This window comes from Lissotriton helveticus, chromosome 3_1 (assembly GCF_964261635.1).
Source record: "Lissotriton helveticus chromosome 3_1, aLisHel1.1, whole genome shotgun sequence".
In the NCBI taxonomy this organism is placed as follows: domain Eukaryota; kingdom Metazoa; phylum Chordata; class Amphibia; order Caudata; family Salamandridae; genus Lissotriton; species Lissotriton helveticus.
This window is the reverse complement of record NC_136061.1, coordinates 1042874010-1042897355: the sequence shown is the minus strand read 5'-3', so window position 1 is coordinate 1042897355 and position 23346 is coordinate 1042874010. Positions and strand designations below refer to the sequence as shown.

Below are 23346 nucleotides of genomic sequence, written 5' to 3'. Positions count from 1 at the left end.
AGGTGGGGTGCGATGGTGCTGCTTGCTCTGTTGAAGGCGTGGTGCGGGAATGGGTCTGAAGGAGAGCCGGAGTGGATTGAGCGCATGGTCTTGATGGTGTCATCGATGCTCACACTGGCCCAGGCTAGCAGGGGGTCGTGGTCGATGGTGTACGGAGGGTCTGTTGTGTTTTGCCGTCTGTTGGGGCTGTCTGGGTGTTGAAGTTGTCGTGGATGTCTGCTATCTTGCGGTGGAAGAAGGTGGCGAGGGAGTCCCACAGGGCTTGCGACGGCGGGATGTCGTTGGTGTTGAAGCTGGGGTTGGAGAGTTCCTTCACGATGTTGAAGAGCTCCTTGCTATTGTGTGCGTTGTTGTCGAGGCGGTCCTTGAAGCAGGTCCTCTTGGCCGCCCTGATGAGGTGGTGGTGGTTGCGGATGGCGTCCTTGTGTGCTGCGTAGCTGTCCGGAGTTTGTTCACTGTGCCATTTCTTCTTTAGTTTCCGGCAGGCTTGCTTGGAGGCTAGGAGTTCTGGGGTGAACCAGCTGGCCCTCTTGCTGGTGTCTCTGTGGGGGGGTTTCTTCAGTGGGGCGAGGGTGTTGGCGCAGTCCTCGATCCAGCATCTGAGGCTGTGGGCAGCATCATCGGTGTTGGAGGGTTCAGTGGGTGGGCTGAGAGCGAGGTTTGCGTGTAGTTGGTCTTCAGTGATTTTGCTCCAGCAGCGGTGGGGGATCTGTTAGGTGCGGTGGTGTGTGGTGGGTTTCTGGAAGGCAAAGGTGGATGCAGTGGTGGTCGCTCCAGAGGAGTTCGGTGGTGTGGCTGATGGAGACGTACGGGCTTGAGGAGAAGATTAGGTTGAGCGTGTGGCCAGCGGAGTGGGTGGGCGTTGTGACGAGTTGCTTCAGTCCAAGGTTGGCGAGGTTATCGATCAGGGTTGTGGAGTTGTTGTTATTGTTGTTCTCAAGGTGAAAGTTCAGGTCTCCGAGGAGGATGTAGTCGGTGGAGGTCAGGGCGTGCATGCTGATCAAGTCGGCGATGGAGTCGCTGAACTGGGGGCAGGGTCCGGGGGGGTCAGTAGATGAGGGTGCCTCGGAGGGTGGAATTAGGGTCTGTGTGGATCTGGAAATGCATGTGTTCGGCGGTGCTGAGCGCGTCATCGGTGCTAGTCGAGACCCTGATGCTGTTCTTGTGGACGATGGTGATTCCTCCTCAGACTCCATTGGTGCGGTCTCTGCGGGTGATCTTGTAGCTGTCTCGGATGGCTATGTCTGGTGCGGAGGAGTCGTTAAACCAGGTCTCTGTCAGGAAGGCGACGTCCGGGGATGTTGTGTCAAGCAGGTCCCAGAGCTCGACGGCATGCTTGCGTGCGGAGCGCGTGTTCAGTAGTATGCATCAGAGGTGGTTGGGGTCTTTCTTGGCGGGAGGTTCATTGGCTCTGAGGTTGGTGTAGCTGCAGTTCCGGCAGGTGAAGGGGCCGTGTGTGCATTTCAGCCAGGCGGCCTTGAAGCAGGTGTGGCTTCGTCCGGAGTTGAGAGCGTGCAGAGTGCTGGCGTCGTAGTGGTGGCGGTCGTCGTGGCGGGTGCAGGGGCCAGGGGTTCTGGCGCTGTGCGTGGTCCAGGCGTGGACAGGCTCGCCTTAGGCACGCCTTCTGTGCTCCAGCGGAGCGGCCGCACATCGACTGGCATTTATGGGGAGGTGGGAGGGGGGAGCAGCTGGGAGGCGGGAGGCGGGGGCAGCAAATGGGCAGTGGGCAGTCAGGGGGTCGGGGCCGCAGGGAACGCAGCGGCAAGGGCGGTGAGGGACAACTAAGGTAACAGGAGGAAAAAGGAAAAACGAGGGAAAAACGAGTGGAATAGAGGGCAGAAAGGCACAAAAAGCGAGGGAAAAACGAGTGGAACAGAGGGCAAAAAGGCACAAAAAACTAGGGAAAAACAAGTGGAACAGAGGGCAGAAAGTCACAAAAAGAGGGAAAAACGAGTGGAACAGAGGGCAGAAAGGCACGAAAAATGAGTAAAAAATGAGTGGCACAGAGCGCAGAAGGGCAGAAAAAAACTAGTGGAACAGAGGGCAGAAGGGGACAAAAATGAGAGAAAAACGAGTGGAACAGAGGGCAGAAAGGCACCAAAAACGAGGGAAAACGAGTGGCACAGAGGGCAGAGAGGCACAAAAAATGAGGGAAAAACGAGCGAACAGGGGGCAGAACGGGCAGAGAGGCACGGAGGCAACGAGGGGAACAGAAGAGAAAACCGGGCAGAGAGAGCACGGGGACAGCGAGGGGAACAGAGGGAAAGCAAAGGGGCACGTACCACGTACAGGCAGCGGGGGAAGACAGACAACAGCAGTCACAGACACAACAATGAAAATACAGGCAATACAATAAAAGCAATAAAGCAGAGGATGAACAACCTACCTACGCCCTACCACTGGCCACCAGGGATGAGGCGCAGGTGGCAGCCTGCGGGTGGTGGAGGAAGTCGAACGTCCTCAGCAGCGGCAGCAGGGGCAGGGAGGCACAGGCGGTGCTGTGCGGAGGGGGAGCACCCTACTTGGTGGGGTCAAGGGTCGCTCTCCTCACTGCACAGCGGCCGGCCTATATGGGGAGGTGGGAGGGAGGAGCAGCTGGGAAGCCGGAGGCGAGGGCAGCGAATGGGCAGTGGGCAATCAGGGGGGCAGGGCAGCAGGGGGCACAGCGGCGGGGGAAACGAGTGGAACAGAGGGCAGAAAGGCACAACAAACTAGGGAAAAATGAGTGGAACAGAGGGCAGAAAGGCACAAAAAACTAGGGGAAAACGAGTGGAACAGAGGGCAGAAAGGCACGAAAAACAAGGGAAAAACGAGTGGAACAGAGGGCAGAAAGGCACAAAAAATGAGGGAAAAACGAGTTGCACTGATGGCAGAAGGGCACAAAAAAACGAGTGGAACAGAGTGCAGAAAGGCACAAAAACTAAGGAAAAACGACTGGAACAGAGGGCAGAAAGGCACAAAAAACGAGGGAAAAATGAGTGGAACAGAGGGCATAAAGGCACAAAAAACGAGGGACAAACGAGTGGCACAGAGGGCAGAAGGGCACACAAAAATGAGTGGAACAGAGGGCACAAGGGCACAAAAAAACGAGGGAAAAACGAGTGGAGCAGAGAGCAGAACAGGCAGAGAGGCACGGGGGCAGCGAGGGGAACAGAAGAGAAAACCGGGCAGAGAGAGCACGGGGACAGCGAGGGGAACAGAGGGAAGACAAAGGGGCATGGACCACGTACAGGCAGCGGGAGAAGACAGACAACAGGAGTCACAGACACAACAATGAAAATACAGGCAATACAATAAAAGCAATAAAGCGGAGGATGAAGAAACCTACCTACGGCCTACCACTGGCCACCAGGGATGAGGCGCAGGTGGCAGCCTGCGGGTGGTGGAGGGCCTCGAACGTCCTCAGCAGCGGCAGCTGGGGCAGGGAGACACAGGCGGTGCTGTGCGGAGAGAAGACCCACTGAGTGTCTTTAATAGGCGCACAGCTCTCAAGACAGCTTTGCCACCACTCCAAGAGCTTCTCTTGCCATGAAAGACTTCAATCACATTTACAGCACCTGTGTGCAATTAGTGTGACTCACGTCAACTTCAGTGGCAGCAGGCTTTATTTTCCCAGCTGCAGCACAGAGTTGTGACTGTGAGACTTGGTAACAGTGGCGGCTCCTCCACTAAGGTGGAGGAGCATCGCCCCTCTGCTGCTGTTCAGCAGTAAAAGAAAGGAAAAATAAAATGATAATAATGCAATGTTATTATCATTTTATTCTTCCCTGCTGTGGCAGCATGAGTACGGGGCTGCTCTGCTGATAGAGCAGGGAAGGAGGGGGGGCATAATAAAGTGCACATGATGCTCTGACCCGCCTTCTCGGGCCGTCCCAACAGTCATGCACAATTTAGCATGTTTTCCATGCAGGCTGCATTACAGCCTGCAGGGAGAACATGCCCAGGCCCCCAGTCCTCGTCTGAGCGCCAAACCACAGTGCTCAGACCAATCACAGCGCTGCATTGCAGCGTTGTGATTTATTTAGGGGAGCCAAACACAACGATGGCTCAGGAAAGCCTGGCTGCTTCCTGTTCGGCCGAGGAGAGATGACGTGGGACAGAGCGGCGAGGAGGTAAGTGAATTTTTCTTGTTTTTTACAATTGTACCTCCTTACCCCATCACCCCATCGCCTCCCCGCCTCACCACCCAAGATCCATGCTGGCCGCCACTGCTTGGTAAGTAAGTTAAACAACAATAGTGATTATAATGCTCCTGCCTGAAAGAGGTCAGAGTTTTGTTTACTGGCAGGCACTTTTGGCTCACCATGTACTAGCGCAGAGGGTTAGTATCCCACTCAAAGAACACATACCACGTATATCACAAAGCTGTACTTTATGATTAGCAGTGAGTTACTGCTTTTGTCACAGATATTCTTTTGTTACTTATGGAACTTCTGACGAACTGATCCTGGCACTGAGCTGGGTGGAGGGTCAGGCACTGTGTATTTAGAACTAACATGGGTTTGAAACCATCTGCTGCCGAATTCCTTGTGTTCCAGAAGTTTTTAGGCAACAATAAAAATGTCAAGTAACTGGTGAATCATTATCCTGCTGGAGCGAGATCAGTGTTTTGTCTAGAAACAGTTTTCACTCATAATAAAAATAGCACAGAGGATTAATGTGCCTGCTGTAAAGAACGTGTACCATGCAGTAAATAGACCTGCATTTTATGTGGATAGCTCCTTAGGTTGCACTTTATGCCATAGACATCCTTTTGTTACTTGCAGTTTATAAGTGACAACCCTAATATAGCTCAGTTTTATATGATCTGTCATCAAAGGGCAGCATTCAAATAGCATGGTGTATAGGTTAGAACGTTATTTACCCTATACTTTCATTATCGTAATGTTTCTAAAAGGGGTTTGTTTGGGTAGAAATATATTCTTTTAGTAAAGCCAACCCCAACCACTGTGGTCATTTTTAAATCCATAGTTGTGCTTCTTAGACCAAACACTCTTAAAGTATACTGTCTACAAGTATGGATGGTGATTCCTACACCTTGTTCGCCTCATTGTGTCATGTAATGTCTCCTATAGACTGATTTACACCAGTGCTTATTTTCAGTGCTGGCCACAGGGATGGTGAAGCAATCATCCCAGGCAATCTCTGCAAGCACGGCTCATGGTTTTGGTGGTAGGCACCCAGTGGGTGACTATACTACAGAGTTCTGTACACATTGTTGTCTCCAACACCAACGCTGTGAGCTGAAGGATTTGATTCGATCAATTGTTGGTGCTGGGGTGGGGGAGTGGAGGGGCGGGGGCATAGCAACCACTCTTAGCTACCAGAGAAAACTGGAAGTGAAAGAGGAGCACCACTTACCTTCTGTCCAAAGCTTTTTTTTAAGGTCAGGCAGTGTACTAGACTGCAAACCTGCCTGGAAACAAAGCGGACATCTTAGAAGAGTATTTCCTCCTACACTGAATTACTGCCCACAGGTACTCTTTATTTTTATTTCAACCCTGCACTTGTAGAGAGTGCATGTTGTCTCTTTCGTTGACCTCCACCATTGTTTTCAACCCACCCCCTTCCTGCTGTCCCATGTTTTCAAACCCCTTCACCCCATCTCCTCCCGCCTCATTCATGCTTTCTTTAACCCCTTCGATGCTCATGACGGAACGGTTCCGTCATGAGCGTCGGTTGGCCTGTGCTCATGACGGAACTGTTCCGTCATGAGTCCATAGGCCCAATAGAACCTTCAGCACAGCGCGAGAATTCGCGCCGCGCTGAAGGGGTTAATTTATATTGATCAACAGCTCACCAAGTAAAACTTACGAAAAAATCTTATTAATAAAAGCATAGTCAAATCCTAATGCATTTACCAATGCTTGTTTTAAGTTGCAGTAAGACAGAGGTCTGATATTCAACAAAGTTAACTTACTGTCCGTTGGTGGTTTCCCTCCTATAAGCTTCCATATCCTTCACTTGCGAAGGAACATGGAAGATTCCACCTGCCTTTGAGGAGGAGTAAAGGAATGTAGTGGGCAAGAAAAGTGGAATCCTAGTCTCAGGTGGTCAAGAAAGGGCCTGTAATCATGAGATACCAAAGAGAATAAGAGAATAAATTGGTGAACCTGTCGCTGGGAACCTTGCAATGGATTGGTTCAGGAGTGAAAGAGGAACACAACCTCTAATCCCCTCCCATCTGGATAATTTGGGGAAGGGAAGAAAAACCCCACTCACTTCTTAATTTGTGCCAGTGGTTGCAGGTGGTGGGCACCAGCACTCAATTTTGGGGACCAGGACTTATTTTTCATGAACAGACATTAACTCGGGGCAGGAGAGAAATAGGCAAAAAAGAGTGAATGAAATGGGAAGGTGGGAAAAACAGTGACCAAGGGGGAATGGGTATATGAAAAATAAGCTGCTCGAATGGGGTAAGAAAACAGGAAGCTTATTGTGATGGAAGATCAATGTATAATGTAGATTCAGGGCTAGGCAACCTTGGATGGATAATAGGAGGAGTAAAAGGGCATGCTAATGCGTCATGCCTAAACACAGCAGTGACTGATCATGACGAACCCGGATCTGCATCCACTCTTAAGGGCTCTTTCTGCTTGACATTTTTATATTTCACAAGATCGATGTATTGGTTTTCGTAGAAAGGTTCTCGCCCTACTCTTACACCTCCTATTACAAATATTCTCACGGCCTCTCCTTCGATCTCACATGATGAGCTTCGTCTGCTATACTGCAAAGTTAAATCTGGCTCTCCTGCTGACCCCATTAAGCCAAACCAGTTCATGAACTTGCTGCCTGTGCTTTTGACACCTCTGTGCCAGGTGATTAATACCTCTCTCTCCACTGCTGTGGTTCCTAGGCTGTGGAAGCAGGCAATGGTGGTCCCCCTACTTAAAAAACCTTCACTGGACCCAGGCAAATTGGAAAACTTCTGTCCGATCTCTCTCTTACCTTGGGCGGCTAAGATCGCAGAAGCACACATTAATTCTATTCTAATGGAATTCCTGGATAAACACAGTGTCTTGGTTTCCGCCCAGGTCACAGAATGGAGACAGCCCTACTTGCTGTGACCGAACATCTGCGGTACGTTCTTGATGCTGGGAACACTGCGGCACTGATACTATTAGATCTTGGTGCCGTGCTCGATACTGTCTCCCACCGGATTTTACTACATCGTCTGGAGGAGGCCGGTGTCGTCGGCTCAGCTCTAGAGTGGTTTAGACCGTTCCTCTCTGAGAGAACATTCCAGGTTATCGCCCCACCTTTTCTTTCTCGTGTCCAGTCTATCAGTCAGGGTGTACCAAAGGGCTCTGCCTTGAGTCCTGTACTATTCAATCTGTATGTACAACCATTGGCTGTGGTGGCCAGGGACTGGGGTCTCTCCATTGTCTCTTATGCAGATGACACGCAGTTGGTGGTGGTTCTCTATGACAACTCTACCCGGGACGCTTCCAAATTTAGAAGCGGTCTGACGGCAGTCGCAGAGTGAATGACCGCCAACGGTCTCCATCTCAACGCCAATAAATCTGAGGTGCTACTAGTGGGGAGAGATACTGAGTTATGGAGTGAGCAATGGTGACCAAATATCCTTGGGAGTGCACCCACCCCTAAGTTGGTGGTGAAAAATCTTGCAGTGTGGTTGGATTCGGCCATCAACTTTCAGGACCATACAAAGAAAGTGTCAGTCATATGCTTTGGCTTACTCCGGGGATTGAAACCCCTGCTGGGGTACTTTGACCCGTCCACCCGACAAATGATTGGCCAAGCGGCTATCCTGTCTAGGCTGGACTATTCCAGTTCACTCTACCTAGGGGTAAATAAGGCAGAGGTCATGCGTCTTCAAAGGGTCCAAAATGCGGCAACCAGAGCCCTGCTTGGGCTCCCTAGAAGCTGCCCGACAACCGGTGCCTTTCGAAGATTACATTGGCTGCCTATGGCCAAGTGCATCGAATTAAAGGCCCTTTGCCTGGCCTTTAAAATTCTGAAGCACTGTGCCCCAGGTATTTTGGCCAATCTATTAGTGCCTAATACACCCTTGCGTCATCTGCCCTCCTTGGAGCAATTCAGAAAAGGGGGTGGTGATGAACAGAGTGTCTGAATTAAGCAGACCACTCTTACCCAGTCCAAAGATCAGGGCTTGATCCATCACCGTTATTTAGCTCACTGCCCCATCCCAGCTCAGAACCTGGCTATATGCAAATTAGTCTGTCCCTGGCCCAGTGCATCATGGGAACAGGGCAGACCAAACTACCAAGCCAATTCTTCACCAGAAAGGATACAACCTACCGGGGACCGGTTTCTGGCATTTCAGCCTCGTCGGCCCGGCTTGCTTGAATCCTGATGGAGCAGTGAGCAAGGGACTCATGTCTGAGTATACCCTGCCACACCTATAGTGGCCAAAAACGATTCAGAAAAGGGGGTGGTGATGAACAGAGTGTCTGAATTAAGCAGACCACTCTTACCCAGTCCAAAGATCAGGGCTTGATACATCACCGTTATTTAGCTCACTGCCCCATCCCAGCTCAGAACCTGGCTATATGCAAATTAGTCTGTCCCTGGCCCAGTGCATCATGGGAACAGGGCAGACCAAACTACCAAGCCAATTCTTCACCAGAAAGGATACAAGCTACCGGGGACCGGTTTCTGGCATGTCAGCCTCGTCGGCCCGGCTTGCTTGAATCCTGATGGAGCAGTGAGCAAGGGACTCATGTCTGAGTATACCCTGCCACACCTATAGTGGCCAAAAACGATTCAGAAAAGGGGGTGGTGATGAACAGAGTGTCTGAATTAAGCAGACCACTCTTACCCAGTCCAAAGATCAGGGCTTGATCCATCACCGTTATTTAGCTCACTGCCCCATCCCAGCTCAGAACCTGGCTATATGCAAATTAGTCTGTCCCTGGCCCAGTGCATCATGGGAACAGGGCAGACCAAACTACCAAGCCAATTCTTCACCAGAAAGGATACAAGCTACCGGGGACCAGTTTCTGGCATTTCAGCCTCGTCGGCCTGGCTTGCTTGAATCCTGATGGAGCAGTGAGCAAGGGACTCATGTCTGAGTATACCCTGCCACACCTATAGTGGCCAAAAACGATTCAGAAAAGGGGGTGGTGATGAACAGAGTGTCTGAATTAAGCAGACCACTCTTGCCCAGTCCAAAGATCAGGGCTTGATCCATCACCGTTATTTAGCTCCCAGCCCCATCCCAGCTCAGAACCTGGCTATATGCAAATTAGTCTGTCCCTGGCCCAGTGCATCATGGGAACAGGGCAGACCAAACTACCAAGCCAATTCTTCACCAGAAAGGATACAAGCTACGGGGGACCGGTTTCTGGCATTTCAGCCTCGTCGGCCCGGCTTGCTTGAATCCTGATGGAGCAGTGAGCAAGGGACTCATGTCTGAGTATACCCTGCCACACCTATAGTGGCCAAAAACGATTCAGAAAAGGGGGTGGTGATGAACAGAGTGTCTGAATTAAGCAGACCACTCTTACCCAGTCCAAAGATCAGGGCTTGATCCATCACCGTTATTTAGCTCACTGCCCCATCCCAGCTCAGAACCTGGCTATATGCAAATTAGTCTGTCCCTGGCCCTGTGCATCATGGGAACAGGGCAGACCAAACTACCAAGCCAATTCTTCACCAGAAAGGATACAAGCTACTGGGGACCGGTTTCTGGCATTTCAGCCTCGTCGGCCCGGCTTGCTTGAATCCTGATGGAGCAGTGAGCAAGGGACTCATGTCTGAGTATACCCTGCCACACCTATAGTGGCCAAAAACGATTCATAAAAGGGGGTGGTGATGAACAGAGTGTCTGAATTAAGCAGACCACTCTTACCCAGTCCAAAGATCAGGGCTTGATCCATCACCGTTATTTAGCTCACTGCCCCATCCCAGCTCAGAACCTGGCTATATGCAAATTAGTCTGTCCCTGGTCCAGTGCATCATGGGAACAGGGCAGACCAAACTACCAAGCCAATTCTTCACCAGAAAGGATACAAGCTACCGGGGACCGGTTTCTGGCATTTCAGCCTCGTCGGCCCGGCTTGCTTGAATCCTGATGGAGCAGTGAGCAAGGGACTCATGTCTGAGTATACCCTGCCACACCTATAGTGGCCAAAAACGATTCATAAAAGGGGGTGGTGATGAACAGAGTGTCTGAATTAAGCAGACCACTCTTACCCAGTCCAAAGATCAGGGCTTGATCCATCACCGTTATTTAGCTCACTGCCCCATCCCAGCTCAGAACCTGGCTATATGCAAATTAGTCTGTCCCTGGCCCAGTGCATCATGGGAACAGGGCAGACCAAACTACCAAGCCAATTCTTCACCAGAAAGGATACAAGCTACCGGGGACCGGTTTCTGGGATTTCAGCCTCGTCGGCCCGGCTTGCTTGAATCCTGATGGAGCAGTGAGCAAGGGACTCATGTCTGAGTATACCCTGCCACACCTATAGTGGCCAAAAACGATTCAGAAAAGGGGGTGGTGATGAACAGAGTGTCTGAATTAAGCAGACCACTCTTACCCAGTCCAAAGATCAGGGCTTGATCTATCACCGTTATTTAGCTCACTGCCCCATCCCAGCTCAGAACCTGGCTATATGCAAATTAGTCTGTCCCTGGCCCAGTGCATCATGGGAACAGTGCAATGCCTGGTCCCTCGGGTGAAACGTACATGTGCTGGTGGACGATTGTTTCGTAACTTAGCCGCAAAACTCTGGAATTCCATCCCCCCCCGATCCGCTAACTGGACAACTATCTGATGTTTCGGAAGGATATTAAACCTATCTCTTCCCCCAGCTTAGGCCTTAGCTTATATGTTTTACTGCTGTCAGCACCGGGACGCCTCTTTGCTGAGGCAGCTGTTGCGCTATACAAGTCGAGTTAACATAACATAACATAACATTAAACCCTTCTGCATCCGTCCTCTTGACACTTGTTTATTGAAAATTCAACCCAGGCTTAACTCCTCCCTCATCTAGAAAAAGTAGGTACTAAGCATAAAACGGAAGGTGAATATAATGTTATGCATATTTATCAGACTGAAAGGAAGAGCACGCCAGGGGAGTGTATAGCAACATATTTATCCCTCATGTAGAAAGGATGAGGATGTATTCCAAAATTAGAGGATCTCCACATTGTGTGTCCACAGAGGTCACACTGCACTCATCGACTTCCTACCGCACAATACACTCTTTGTCAAAAAGTGGAAAAGTACACGAGTCAATCAGTGTGATTGATAAGCTTTATTTTCCCTTACCTTCATTCATGAAACCAGTTATCTTATGGCGTAGCCTTAATCCAGGCAGGCACACCCCCATTACCTCTTTGAATAACTTAGCTTCTCGACTTAAGTGACACTGATGCAATTTGACTCAGTAGATTCAGGACAAATCAGAACCTTCAATTGTTCCTTGTATATTATCTAGGCTCCTAGGTCACTCCACATGGTCTTCAACAAAAAGTTACCACATTTAAAACTGTTGAAGGAAGCAGTATATTTGGCATAGGATCTTTGGAAATACACCGAAATACTTGATACAAGAAAAATATGTCACTGGCTGTCGGAGGCAGATAGTGACACTTTCGATGCACTCTAAGGCCGATAAGCGTGTCTGCTGTAATGCCCTCTATGTTACTACCTGTTCTACCATGCTTTCCTGCTTTCCCGCTCAATGTCTTCCTGTTGAACAGCTGCTCGATGTTTTTAAAAAATACAATGGGCCTGATTCACAAAGCGCCTCCTCACAGAGACCCCGCAGTCATGGCAGGGGGCCCGCATTCATGTCGGGACTTCCAAACTGCAATTTCTCAATCTGGAGGTCCCGCCATAAGTGAGCCCTCTCCACCACGACTTTGTGAATCAGGCCCAATGTGTTAACAAAGGCAAAGGAAAGTTCTCTTTTAACTGGCCAACACACCCAGCGTGCACCCTAAATACTGAAAGCAGAATATCGATGGCACAGGACCTTAAGGACAAAATATCGAAACTGAAATATCGACATGTAAGTAAGTATTGATTTTCTATACCTTACTCCACATATACGTACCTTGACAATATGTATATATATATATATGTGACCAAGACCGAAGCTGGTCAAAACGCATCTTTTTTGTTTGCCAAAATAAATTGCTAAATTTGATTACATACGAGCCTGTTGGTGAGGCTGGATTTCTTTCACTCTAGGAGGAAGGATTATAACTGCAATATATATTATCTACTGGCGGTCGCCAGTAGGTATATATAGTTAAGACCTAGTTACCATAGGAAATTCCGAACATTCTATTGGGAATAACTTTGGCGCTGATTGAAGGATCTGTTTGTAATTTTCCTTAAATTTGCCTCGCTCCGCTCCGCTCCTTTCCTGAAAGTTTCTGGGGGATTCGTCAAGCGGGGGCCGAGAAAAAGGGGGGTCCCAAAACGTGTTTTCCCCATGTTAATTTCCATGGGGACATTCTGACACGGCTACAGCTCGAACGGCTGAACCGAATTACACCAGATTTGGCAAAATGGTAGGGACTGGTATGCAGCAGTGCATTTTGTATGTTTGGTGTAAATCCCTCCAGTAGTTTTTGAGAAAATTGAATTTGAAATTTTTAAAATTGCATTTTCTATGGGACCTTTAGACACGGCTACAGCCCGAACGGCTGAACGGAATTATACCAAACTTGGCAAAATGGTAGGGACAGGTATGCAGTAGTGCCTTTTCTATATTTGGTGAAAATCCCTCCAGTAGTTGTTGAGAAAATTGAATTTGAGCAAATTATATATCTATATGCGCTCAGCATTCTATTGGGAATAACTTTGGCGCCGATTGAGGAATCTGCGTATAATTTTCCAGAATTTTGGCCAGCTCCGCTCCGCTCCTTCCCTGAAAGTTTCGGGGGGATTCGTCAAGCGGGGGCCGAAAGGGGGGTCCCAAAACGTGTTTTCCCCATGTTAATATCCATAGGGACCTTTAGACACGGCTACAGCCCGAAAGGCTGAATGGAATTACACCAAACTTGGCAAAATGGTAGGGCCTGGTATGCAGATGTGCCTTTGCTATGTTTGGTGAGAATCCCTCAAGTAGTTCTTGAGACAATTGAATTTGAAATTTTTCAAATGGCATTTTCTATGGGACCTTTAGACATGGCTACAGCCTGAACGGCTGAAAGGAATTACACCAAACTTGGCAAAATGGTAGGGACAGGTATGCAGTAGTGCCTTTTCTATATTTGGTGAAAATCCCTCCAGTAGTTGTTGAGAAAATTGAATTTGAGCAAATTATATATCTATATGCGCTCACCGTACGCGCAAAGTACGCGTACCGTACGCGTACGTGTGCGTACCCTTACGTGCGCGAGCGAGTTTCTGATTGGCTGGCAGTCGACTGTCAACATTCTAAACTGTCCAAACCAGGAAGTGTTGGCCACCATCTTGTTTTTTCAGGAGAACTGAGGCACAAGAGAGCCCAAAACAAGAGTGGAAAACACAAAAAGGGGGCAGGGTAGAGACCCCCCCAACCCTCTAGCCCTTCTCAGGGGGTCCCAAAAGGACCCCCAAGGGCAAAAAAAAAAAAAGAAAAAATTCGAAAAAATCGCAGGGGGACCCCCTGAGAAGGGCTAGGGGGTCAGGGGTTCTCTACACTGCCCCCTTTTTGCGTTTTCCACACTTGTTTTGTACTCTCTTGTGCCTCACTACTCCTGAGAAACAATATATAAACGTTATCCGCTAATAGAATTAGCATTTACAAAACCTTTGAAATGTATTGAAAAAAAATATAGGTTTCACGCCTGATATAGTTAGGAATTAGCATTTAAAAAACCTTGCAAATTCACTGAAAAAAACATAGGTTTCAGGCCTTATATAGTTAGGAATTAGCATTTAAAAAACCTTGCAAATTCACTTAAAAAACCATAGGTTTCAGGCCTTATATAGTTAGGAATTAGCATTTAAAAAGCCTTGCAAATTCACTTAAAAAACCATAGGTTTCAGGCCTTATATAGTTAGGAATTAGCATTTAAAAAACCATTGAAATTGCGCCTATATAGTTAGTTGTACTAACTATATTTCGCGCACCCGCAATCCACTGCTGATGATGTCACATATTACATCATTCATGACATGGTCAGTGACATCACTGATGACATCACTGATGACATCACTGATGACATCTCAAATGATATCACTGATGACATGTAAATGTAAATGTAAATGTGGGATACTTGTAAAGCGCACTGTTACTCTACCCGAGTGTCCTGGCGCTGTAGACCGCTGGGGAACCCGTCCTGGTTTTCCCTGTGAGATGGTCCCTTTCTGGGTATCTCCAGGGTGAAACCAGGCATCCCCGGCGTCTGTGGGGGGCCGTTGTAGAGATGAGGCAAGCTTAATGCCCAGAGTTGCCGAGTGTGATCCGTGGTTAGAGTAGGCACGGAGGCGAGAATTATCAAGTCCGTTGACCCTGGTCCAAGACCCTGCCGCGTCGGGAATTGAACCCTGGTCCCGGGCCGTTCTCTGCTTACAGGTCTGCCGCCTCTAACCAGTGAGCCACACCTCTCTACTGATGACATCTCATTTGACATCACTGATCACATCACTGATGATATCATTCATGTGATAATACTATGCACCTCCTCACACTCTAATATAACCTTTGATACACCCAGTGTTAAATACAGACTACCATTCTTGAAACCATTGACACACCAATACCAGTTACTACATACACACTCACTGATTCCTAGGTCTACACACACATTCACTCATTCACCCATAGAATCACTCATACATACAGTCACTCATCAATACAACACTATCATACGCACTCATACACCTATACAGACACTCACACACTGCCACTCATCCATGGAGTTATTCACACACCTAGTCAGTCATGCAAAGAATCAATCACACTTCCATTTCCACAACTATACAGTTATACACACAACACCTTACTTATTCAAACATATACTAACACATACTTACTCTCTTATACAATCACTGATACAAGTACACAATGATCCATACAGCCACTCGCACATTCACTGGCTCTCATGTATAGTCATTTATATATGCCAACTCTCACATGCACTGTGTTTTACATATGTACTTACTTGGACATGTAGCACTGAGATATCCATTCACTCACCAACACACCCATGCACATAGTCAACCGCCCATATAGCTGTTTCTACATGCACTCTTGAACTCATACACCTAGTGAATCAACTGCTCACACATCTATGCACAGAGTCACACACCTCCCAGCCACCCACACACACACTCAGTCTCCCATTCAAATACTTGGGCAACCAATCAATAACCCATATAGCCACTCATATAGCTACTGATCAACACATGCAGCAACTTACACAACAACAGACATACTGATACACACATTCAGACAGTTTAGTCACTAACCCATGCATTTAGTAAGACACATTTAATCACTCACTCATACAGTCAGTCACGCACCTACTAAATTCTTCATCCATACACTTATACATCCACTCATTCTTCAATATGTAAAACATATTTAAACTTTACAGAAACACACAGTCACTGGATGATGTCATCAGTGATGTCATCAGTGATGTCAAATGAGATGTCATCAGTGATGTCACCAGTGATGTCATTTGAGATGTCATCAGTGATGTCATCAGTGATGTCACTGACCATGTCATGAATGATGTAATATGTGACATCATCAGCAGTGGATTGCGGGTGCGCGAAATATAGTTAGTACAACTAACTATATAGGAGCAATTTCAATGGTTTTTTAAATGCTAATTCCTAACTATATAAGGCCTGAAACCTATGGTTTTTTTAAGTGAATATATATATATACAAGGTATGCAGTAGAGTTAGGGATAGTAAATCTATACTATCTATATTTTGTCCCCCGACATTCTGAGATCTTGTAGGTGATTCTTGGGGTCAATATTGAGTAGTTGAACCAACAGACCTCGACAGCATGCTCTTTCCTTTCCAATTGTAAACCCCCTATGTCTCAATCCCTTTATCTCTGAATTGGACCTTTGATGGGGAGTCGTAATAGTGACATTACCCTTCTTAACGGAATAACAACTAGACATTTGTCACCGGAGGAAAAGTAAATTAGGCACACAGAGTGAGCAGAGAGCAAATATGCAGTTTAAATTGTTGCTCACAGGGTTGTGTTCGTATGTGACGCCCTAAGAGTTAAATGGATTGGGCTTAGAGATCTGATATGCCAAGAGTAAGATGTTTATTAGAATATATGCCAGGAATCAAAATAAATGTTGGTCAATGTTTTCAATTGATGTTTTGGGACTTAAGAATGTGCAACAAATTTAATTGTGTACCGTTTTAGAAATGTAAAGTTCCCATGCATGACTTTTCTTGAGCTAGTTAACTTGTCATTAGAATGGTAACTGATCCTTATTTATCGTTATATTCAGGATTACCACCTCACTCCATGACATTATGAAAACTTATTTCTATTCCTGGGTTGATCAGCTGTGTTCGTCGAATTAGTTTATTTATTTATTTAATGCGATTTTCTATAGCGCGAACATTACCCGAAGGTGTCAGAGCGCTTTACAAAAGAACCAGTTGCGATACATAAGGATTTAGGATTACATGAGTTACATAAAAGATAGAAACAGGAAAAAAGAATTGCAAATGCGTTGACCAAGACCGCATTGCCCAGAATGCATTATGTTGTCATGGAACAAACCTAGGATTCAAACCTAGGATTGGAAGCAGTGTTTATAATGACATGGAGAGAGATGGTCACCAAACATGCACTTAACACACAATAACGATTGTGCAATTAAACCTCTTTTGTTTCTTTCTTTGATATGCTAGCAATGACGAGAATGGAATGAATGTCGGCATCCTGGACATCTTTGGATTTGAGAACTTTAAGAAAAACTCTTTTGAGCAGCTGTGCATTAACATCGCCAACGAACAGATCCAGTTTTATTTCAATCAACACATTTTTGCGCTGGAGCAGGTAAAATAAAAGAGAGTTTTAAGGGATAGTTTAAAGCCCGGTCATATATTTCTTGAGAATGTTTCACCTAGATTTCTTTCCAGGTATTTTGAATTAGCACCAGTCGAGTTCTGGCCACAAATGCTGGTATCTAATATAGAATTATAGCCCGCTGCTAAGGACTTTATGAGTCGTTAAAGGTTGTGAACCCTAGTTATAAGCTCGAGACGTGGGTGAGGATTTATAACGATGAAAAGGGCCTTTACCAAAAAGTATCATTGGAGGTAGAGGGACCATAAAGCTATAAGAATGTTCCACCAACTGAGGGTAGAATATTCTAAAATGAAAAGGGAGAAACCGAAAAGCAAGCAATTGAATGTTAGCGAACAAGACGAGTACCAGTCATTATTGGCATTTGACCACTCAATGTTATTCAGTTGCTCTCTCAACATTCAAATGTTCTTTTCAAGGATGGACCATGATTCAAGGTTTCGTGTCTGTGGGAATCAGGCAACCATGGAAAAGAACCCTAAGGTTTTTGGAAGAGTTCACATGGTGCCCTCTGAATTCTGCAGGCACTCTGTGCCACTGTTTGCTGAGCTCACTGGCAAACAGCATTTGATGGTCCCACCAGCAAGTTTTGATGCAGAGCTCCAGTAGCATTACTGTGGAGGAGACTGATGGTGATGCCTGTTTAAATGACAACAATGAGATGTTACCTAAATAAACATTTTAAGAAAGGGGTGTATATGTTTTTGTTGTGGCTAAGAATGTTAGGATACAGCCAACACCATCCCTGGGACAAAAGGTTGCTCACTGATCGCTTTCGAAGGTATAAGCTGTTTTTTTTCCCATTGAGGAATGTATGTGACGCCCTCGGCCCTGCAATTAGAGGTTCAGATGTCAGCTCACTCACTTGGGCCCTGAAACCATGTACACCACTTTTGCACTTGACTCTCAGGTTAGCATGTCGCACAGTCAGCAACTCACAAAGAACCTCCCAGTAATTTGATTGTCCAGCCAGGCAACTTAGAAAAGATGCCATCTTACTTTACAGAACTGTTTACCTCCTGGTGCAATACAAGGGTACCAGTTGGTGGGGCATACGGCTCTTCTCCAGTTCCCTGGTCAAGAATCCTTCGTTCGTGCAGTTACACCCGCTTACCAGCCGATGGCTTGGGAATTTGTAAGGGCACGAAAGTTGACTCCTGGAGCCCGAGTATCAGGATTCCTGGGCCACAGTGGTGAATGAAGGCAAACATCGCACCAGTGCAGTTCACACTACCAGGCACAACACTTTTTTACAACAACAAAAAAGCACGGGGCTCCTTTGCAGTCCAACAAGCTCTTTGAGAAGCTCCTTACTTGGTGAAGGTTAGTGTCAGTTCAATCCTGCAATCCCACCAACTCTCCCACACCATGAAAGAGGGTGGGCAGGCACTTAAGAACAACTGGGGATAGTCAGGACAGGTGGTTCTGCAGCCAGTGGTGCATGGCTCACTACGGATCCTTGCAGTGCCATTTACCCCCTAGTACTTTGCAATGCAGCACTCACTTGTACATTCTTTTACAGTCTGTCTTCTCTCTAGGAATTTCCTCCACTAGACAACCTCCTCTTTGCAGACTCCTCCTGCTGGGACAACACTAACACCCCTCTCTCAGTACCATGGCAGGCTCCTCACCCAAGTCCGGCCTTCAGGACAGCTAGCCGACAATTTCAGGCTTTTCAGGTGATGTCTGCTCTCTTGACTGTGAAGCTGACTGTCAATTACATCAGCTCTATCTCGCAGAGATTTCTCCAACACACTGTGTGGTATTTCATGCTCAGAGCAGTGTGAAAGCAAAAGACACACAAATGATGGACAGAATGTGGAACAAATCAAAACATTCACCCCTAGTCAAGAGATCTGGTGTAAAGCCAGCATTCTTCTGCTCAGCATGCCACCCCAGTCTAGACCCAGCCATATACAAATTAGTCTTGACCCTGCTCCTCATGGTAACAGTCTAGCCCGAACTGCCAGGCCAGGGCCGTGTGAAGTTCTGGAACACTGGCTTGAGGTTTCAGTCACTTCTTTTACCATATTTGAATACAGTGTGTATATTGCCCTAAGAGATTTCTCGGACTAGTTTGAGGTTGTATTGCCACTTTGTGATTCATCGCCAGACAGGCCAACAATAGTCTTTGTCTTGAAGTAACATCACGAAGGAGAAGTTGAGCTGGAGATTTCTTACTCTGATAGACCCAAAACACTGTCAGAAAATGGAGAGAAGCCTTCACTCATTTTACACCAATCAGCCTTTGGAAACAGTTCTTCCAGAAGATTAAAAGGGCATATCTGGGTCAGAGAGTAACTACACGTCTAAAGAGACCTGTGTCTCCTGCTCCCCATACTGCATATCAATCACATGCAGGTGACACACGAAAGGGTAAAAAAGGGCATGACTTATCAAATGCTCTCTGTGAATGTCTAGAGAGACTGAGTTATCAAGTCATATCACGCCATTTAGTCTGGACCCTCCCAAGCTTCAGAAATGTCAGCAAAATACATAGCTAGTTTGGTAGGATTTGTACCACTTGCTGGCAGAGTAGATCTAAAATGGATTTCACTGTGCACTACAGTGATTCATGCAAAACCAACAGTTAATGGACAGAATGCAGAACAATGTCATGCATTCACCCCAGTACAGAGATCTGGGCCTAAATCCATCGTTGTTTTGCTCACCATGCCGTTCCAGTTTGAACCCAGCCATATGCAAATCAGTCTTGACCCTGTGCCTCATGGGAACAATCCAGCCCGAACGGCCAAGCCAGGTCCTCCCTGGACTGGAAACAAGCATCCAAGGATCGGTTTCGGGGTTTCACCCCTCTTAAGCCAGGCTAGCCTGATTCCAGTGGCATGGAGAGCACAGGACCCATGTCTGGGCATACCCTTCCATTCAAGAGTGACAAATGCAAAACCAACAGTTGATGGACAGAATGCAGAACAATGTCATGCATTCACCCCAGTACAGAGATCTGGGTCTAAATCCATAGTTTCTTTGCTCACCATGCTGTTTCAGTTTGAACCCAGCCATGTGCAAATCAGTCTTGACCCTGTGCCTCATGGGAACAGTCCAGGCCAAACTGCCAAGCCAGGTTTGCTCTGGTCTAGAAACAATCATCCAAGGGCCGGTTTCGGGGTTTCCCCCTCTTCAGCCAGGATAGCTTGATTCCAGTGACATGGAGAGCACGGGACCCACATCTGGGCCTACCCTTCCACTCGGGTGACAAATGCAAAACCAACAGTTGATGGACAGAATGCAGAACAATGCCATGCATTCACCCCAGTTCCGAGATCTGGGCCTAAATCCATCATTTTTTTGCTCACCATGCCGTTCCAGTTTGAACCCAGCCATATTCAAATCAGTCTTGTCCCTGTGCCTCATGGGAACAGTCCAGCTCGAACTGCCAAGCCAGGTCCTCCCTGGACTGGAAACAAGCATACAAGGACCGGTTTCGGGGTTTCACCCCTCTTCAGCCAGGATAGCTTGATTCCAGTGGCGTCGAGAGCACGGGACCCACGTCTGGGCTTTTCCTTCCACTCGGGGTGACAAATCCAAATCCAACAGTTGATGGACAGACTGCAGAACAATGTCATACATTCACCCCAGTACAGAGATCTGGGCCTAAATCCATCGTTTTTGACTGGGGGTGATTGCTTGCAATGTTCAACACTCCGTCCATCATCCCCTTTGGTTTTGCTACAGTGATTCATAACGTGTGCGCTCACACACACACACCTCATTACTCACTTATTTAGCAGACTGTATGTCAAAATATTGAAGAGAAACTATTTAGAACCAAAATATTATGAAGTTAAGACCACATAGGTAAGTATAGATTTACTATTCTTAAGTCCACATTAAGTACCTTGAATAAATATCTATTGTAAAAAAATATATATATATTTATAGTACACTTATACCTACCTATATATTATCACACCATGTCTATATTTTGGTGTTTCATAGTTTGACCATGATATTTTGGACCCCACAATATTTGTGTGTGATATTCTGGTGGAAAACCTATTTAGCCCAAGTATACTCCTCACCAAGCACACTGAATTCAGCGTGACCTCATTGTGAAATGGTTTTCCAATGGTATCTCATCTTTAAGTTTCTTAATATTTATCTTGACATTACTGTAAGTTTTATTCGGTTTTTAGACACATGTATTAATTCAGTGTTGCAGGGATTATGCTCATACACAGAACTGTGCACAGAGACCCAGGACCTCAGTGAATTGTGGTGGACCAAAAAACTCACCTCAGTACCTAGAACCCCTACCGACTAGCATCAGTGTCACATTAGCTCTTCGTACTATAGCAAAGGTACCAATGATTAGACAACCCAGAACATGCGACTTAGGTTACTCTCAGAAATGGTGGGAATCAAGAACACTCTTTCGTTTTATTGTCCTACCAGTCCACGCCATGGGTAAAAAGAGACACAATACAGTTTAAAATGTTTATTTTAACGATGTGCTCTAAGATGCAGTATTTTTGCTAACATAAGCAGGCAGTTGATTAAAAATAATATGATCAGCATTGTTACAATTCCATAAAGCACAAATGGAGAAATCAGATTATAACGATAATGGAAACAGGTCCTATAGTGCCTTGTATGCCACCCTCCCTAGCTAGGAACTATGTTTTATAATAATAGAAGGTCTCTTAGGCATGAATGGGGAACCCCATACCTCCAAGATCAGGAGATGTGAATCACATCAGGATCTGCAAAAGCTCTCCCTCTCTGGAAATGGATTTTCTCTAAGTGTTCAAATCACGCATGCAGTGCAATATTAAAGGCACCAGAATTTCAGCTAGCTGCAGCTGCGTGTGTGTTGTGTCTAGAGCATGAGCCGATCAGCGCGAACAACACCTAACATTGTTATGATAACCTTGGAGGCTTCAGCACTCACTGTGCAGACTAAGGTCGATATGTAAGTCTATGGATGTTGAAAACAAGCCATTCTCATGTGAAGAGATTCACGCAGTCTAACTTACAACAACAGTTACATATAGTGTTGTGTGCAAAAGCAGCAAAAAGGTAAAATGGCGTTTAAACTTCTAATAAGCCTATGCTAACATAGCAATGTGCGCAAGCAGGACCCTGCCTTCCCTACACCCTCCCTTGATCGGAAGACGCACAGAAGGGGGGCAATTGGGAACGCAGAGTTCAAGTTCGAGTGAGACAGAACCAAGTTAAAAATTTGCCAAACTGTACAATTGGGCAAAATGGCGTTTAAACTTCTAATAAATCTATGCTAACATAGCAATATGCGCAAGCAGGGCCCTGCGTTCACTACATCCGAAACTATAGATAGGGCATATGTGTCAGATTGCCACAGGACCCTTGAACTGTGTGAAATTGATAATTGCATCCTTACTACCGGTGGGATCCATATCGGTTTCCTTTTGCACTTTTCCAGTTTTTCTGACGTCTAGACCTATATTTACGATTGTACTGCATTTATTTATATCAATTGTATTTTAGATTTGTTTTACTTGGCAACCCTGTCAATGCTATAAAATGAAATATCAATCCATATTTTCAACAATTGTATTTTAGGCTTTTCAATTCTGTGGTCCTATTATTTCCTAAGAACTGAAAAGTTAATGTATATGATTATTTTTTTTATTTAATTTTTTTATAGTTTTATATAGCGCAAGCTCGACCTAACGATATTAGGTATCAGAGCGCTTTACATGAGCACCAGTTTTGTTACAGATGGACACATTTGTTTTTGTTAGGCAAGGGGAGATTAAGTGATTTGCCCAGAATCACAGGATATTGAGCGTCATTGCCGAGACTCCAACCCGGTTTCCCAGCTTCGAGGTTGACCGCTCTAGCCATGAGGCTACATCCTCGCCCCTGCACATTTATGGTCAAACAACCGAAATAGAGTTTGAAAATGAAAGTGAATTCAGCAAAGGACAACTTTGCTGAAGACTATACAGACAAAGGTGAGGCTGGAGAGCCAATCACCTTGTGCAGAGACCAGGTCAAATTGGCCTGTATTTCAACTGTCAATCAACACACTGTCACCACTGTTCACGTATGGCAAAACATGTAAGCTGACAGTACTCATGCTTCCGACGGTATGCCCATCCTGACCTGCAGCTTCGCTCTGGGTCTCGATCTATAACGCTATGGTCCTGAATGTGCATGTGTGCTTGCCATATGCATAGAGGGCAAAGGGAAAAAGAGTAAAAATACCACCTACAGACTTCATGGGTTACTCAGGTCAAGAGTGCACGCTAGAGTAGTGATTTCAGTCCCAACAGATATGTTTACTTACAATTCCTGATGTTTAATGTAGAAAATAGTAAATGTATCCTCGTTG

General features: G+C 46.4%; 1 protein-coding gene across 1 annotated transcript in view; it reads left to right on the top strand.

Moving 5' to 3' along the window:
• The window catches only part of MYO3B (myosin IIIB), a 2563893-nt gene that overhangs the window by 1426456 nt on the left and 1114091 nt on the right, over positions 1-23346 (top strand). The window contains exon 19 of the mRNA XM_078681588.1: positions 16832-16979. Coding sequence (XP_078537714.1) covers positions 16832-16979 — 148 coding nt within the window. The remainder of the gene's footprint in view (positions 1-16831; positions 16980-23346) is intronic.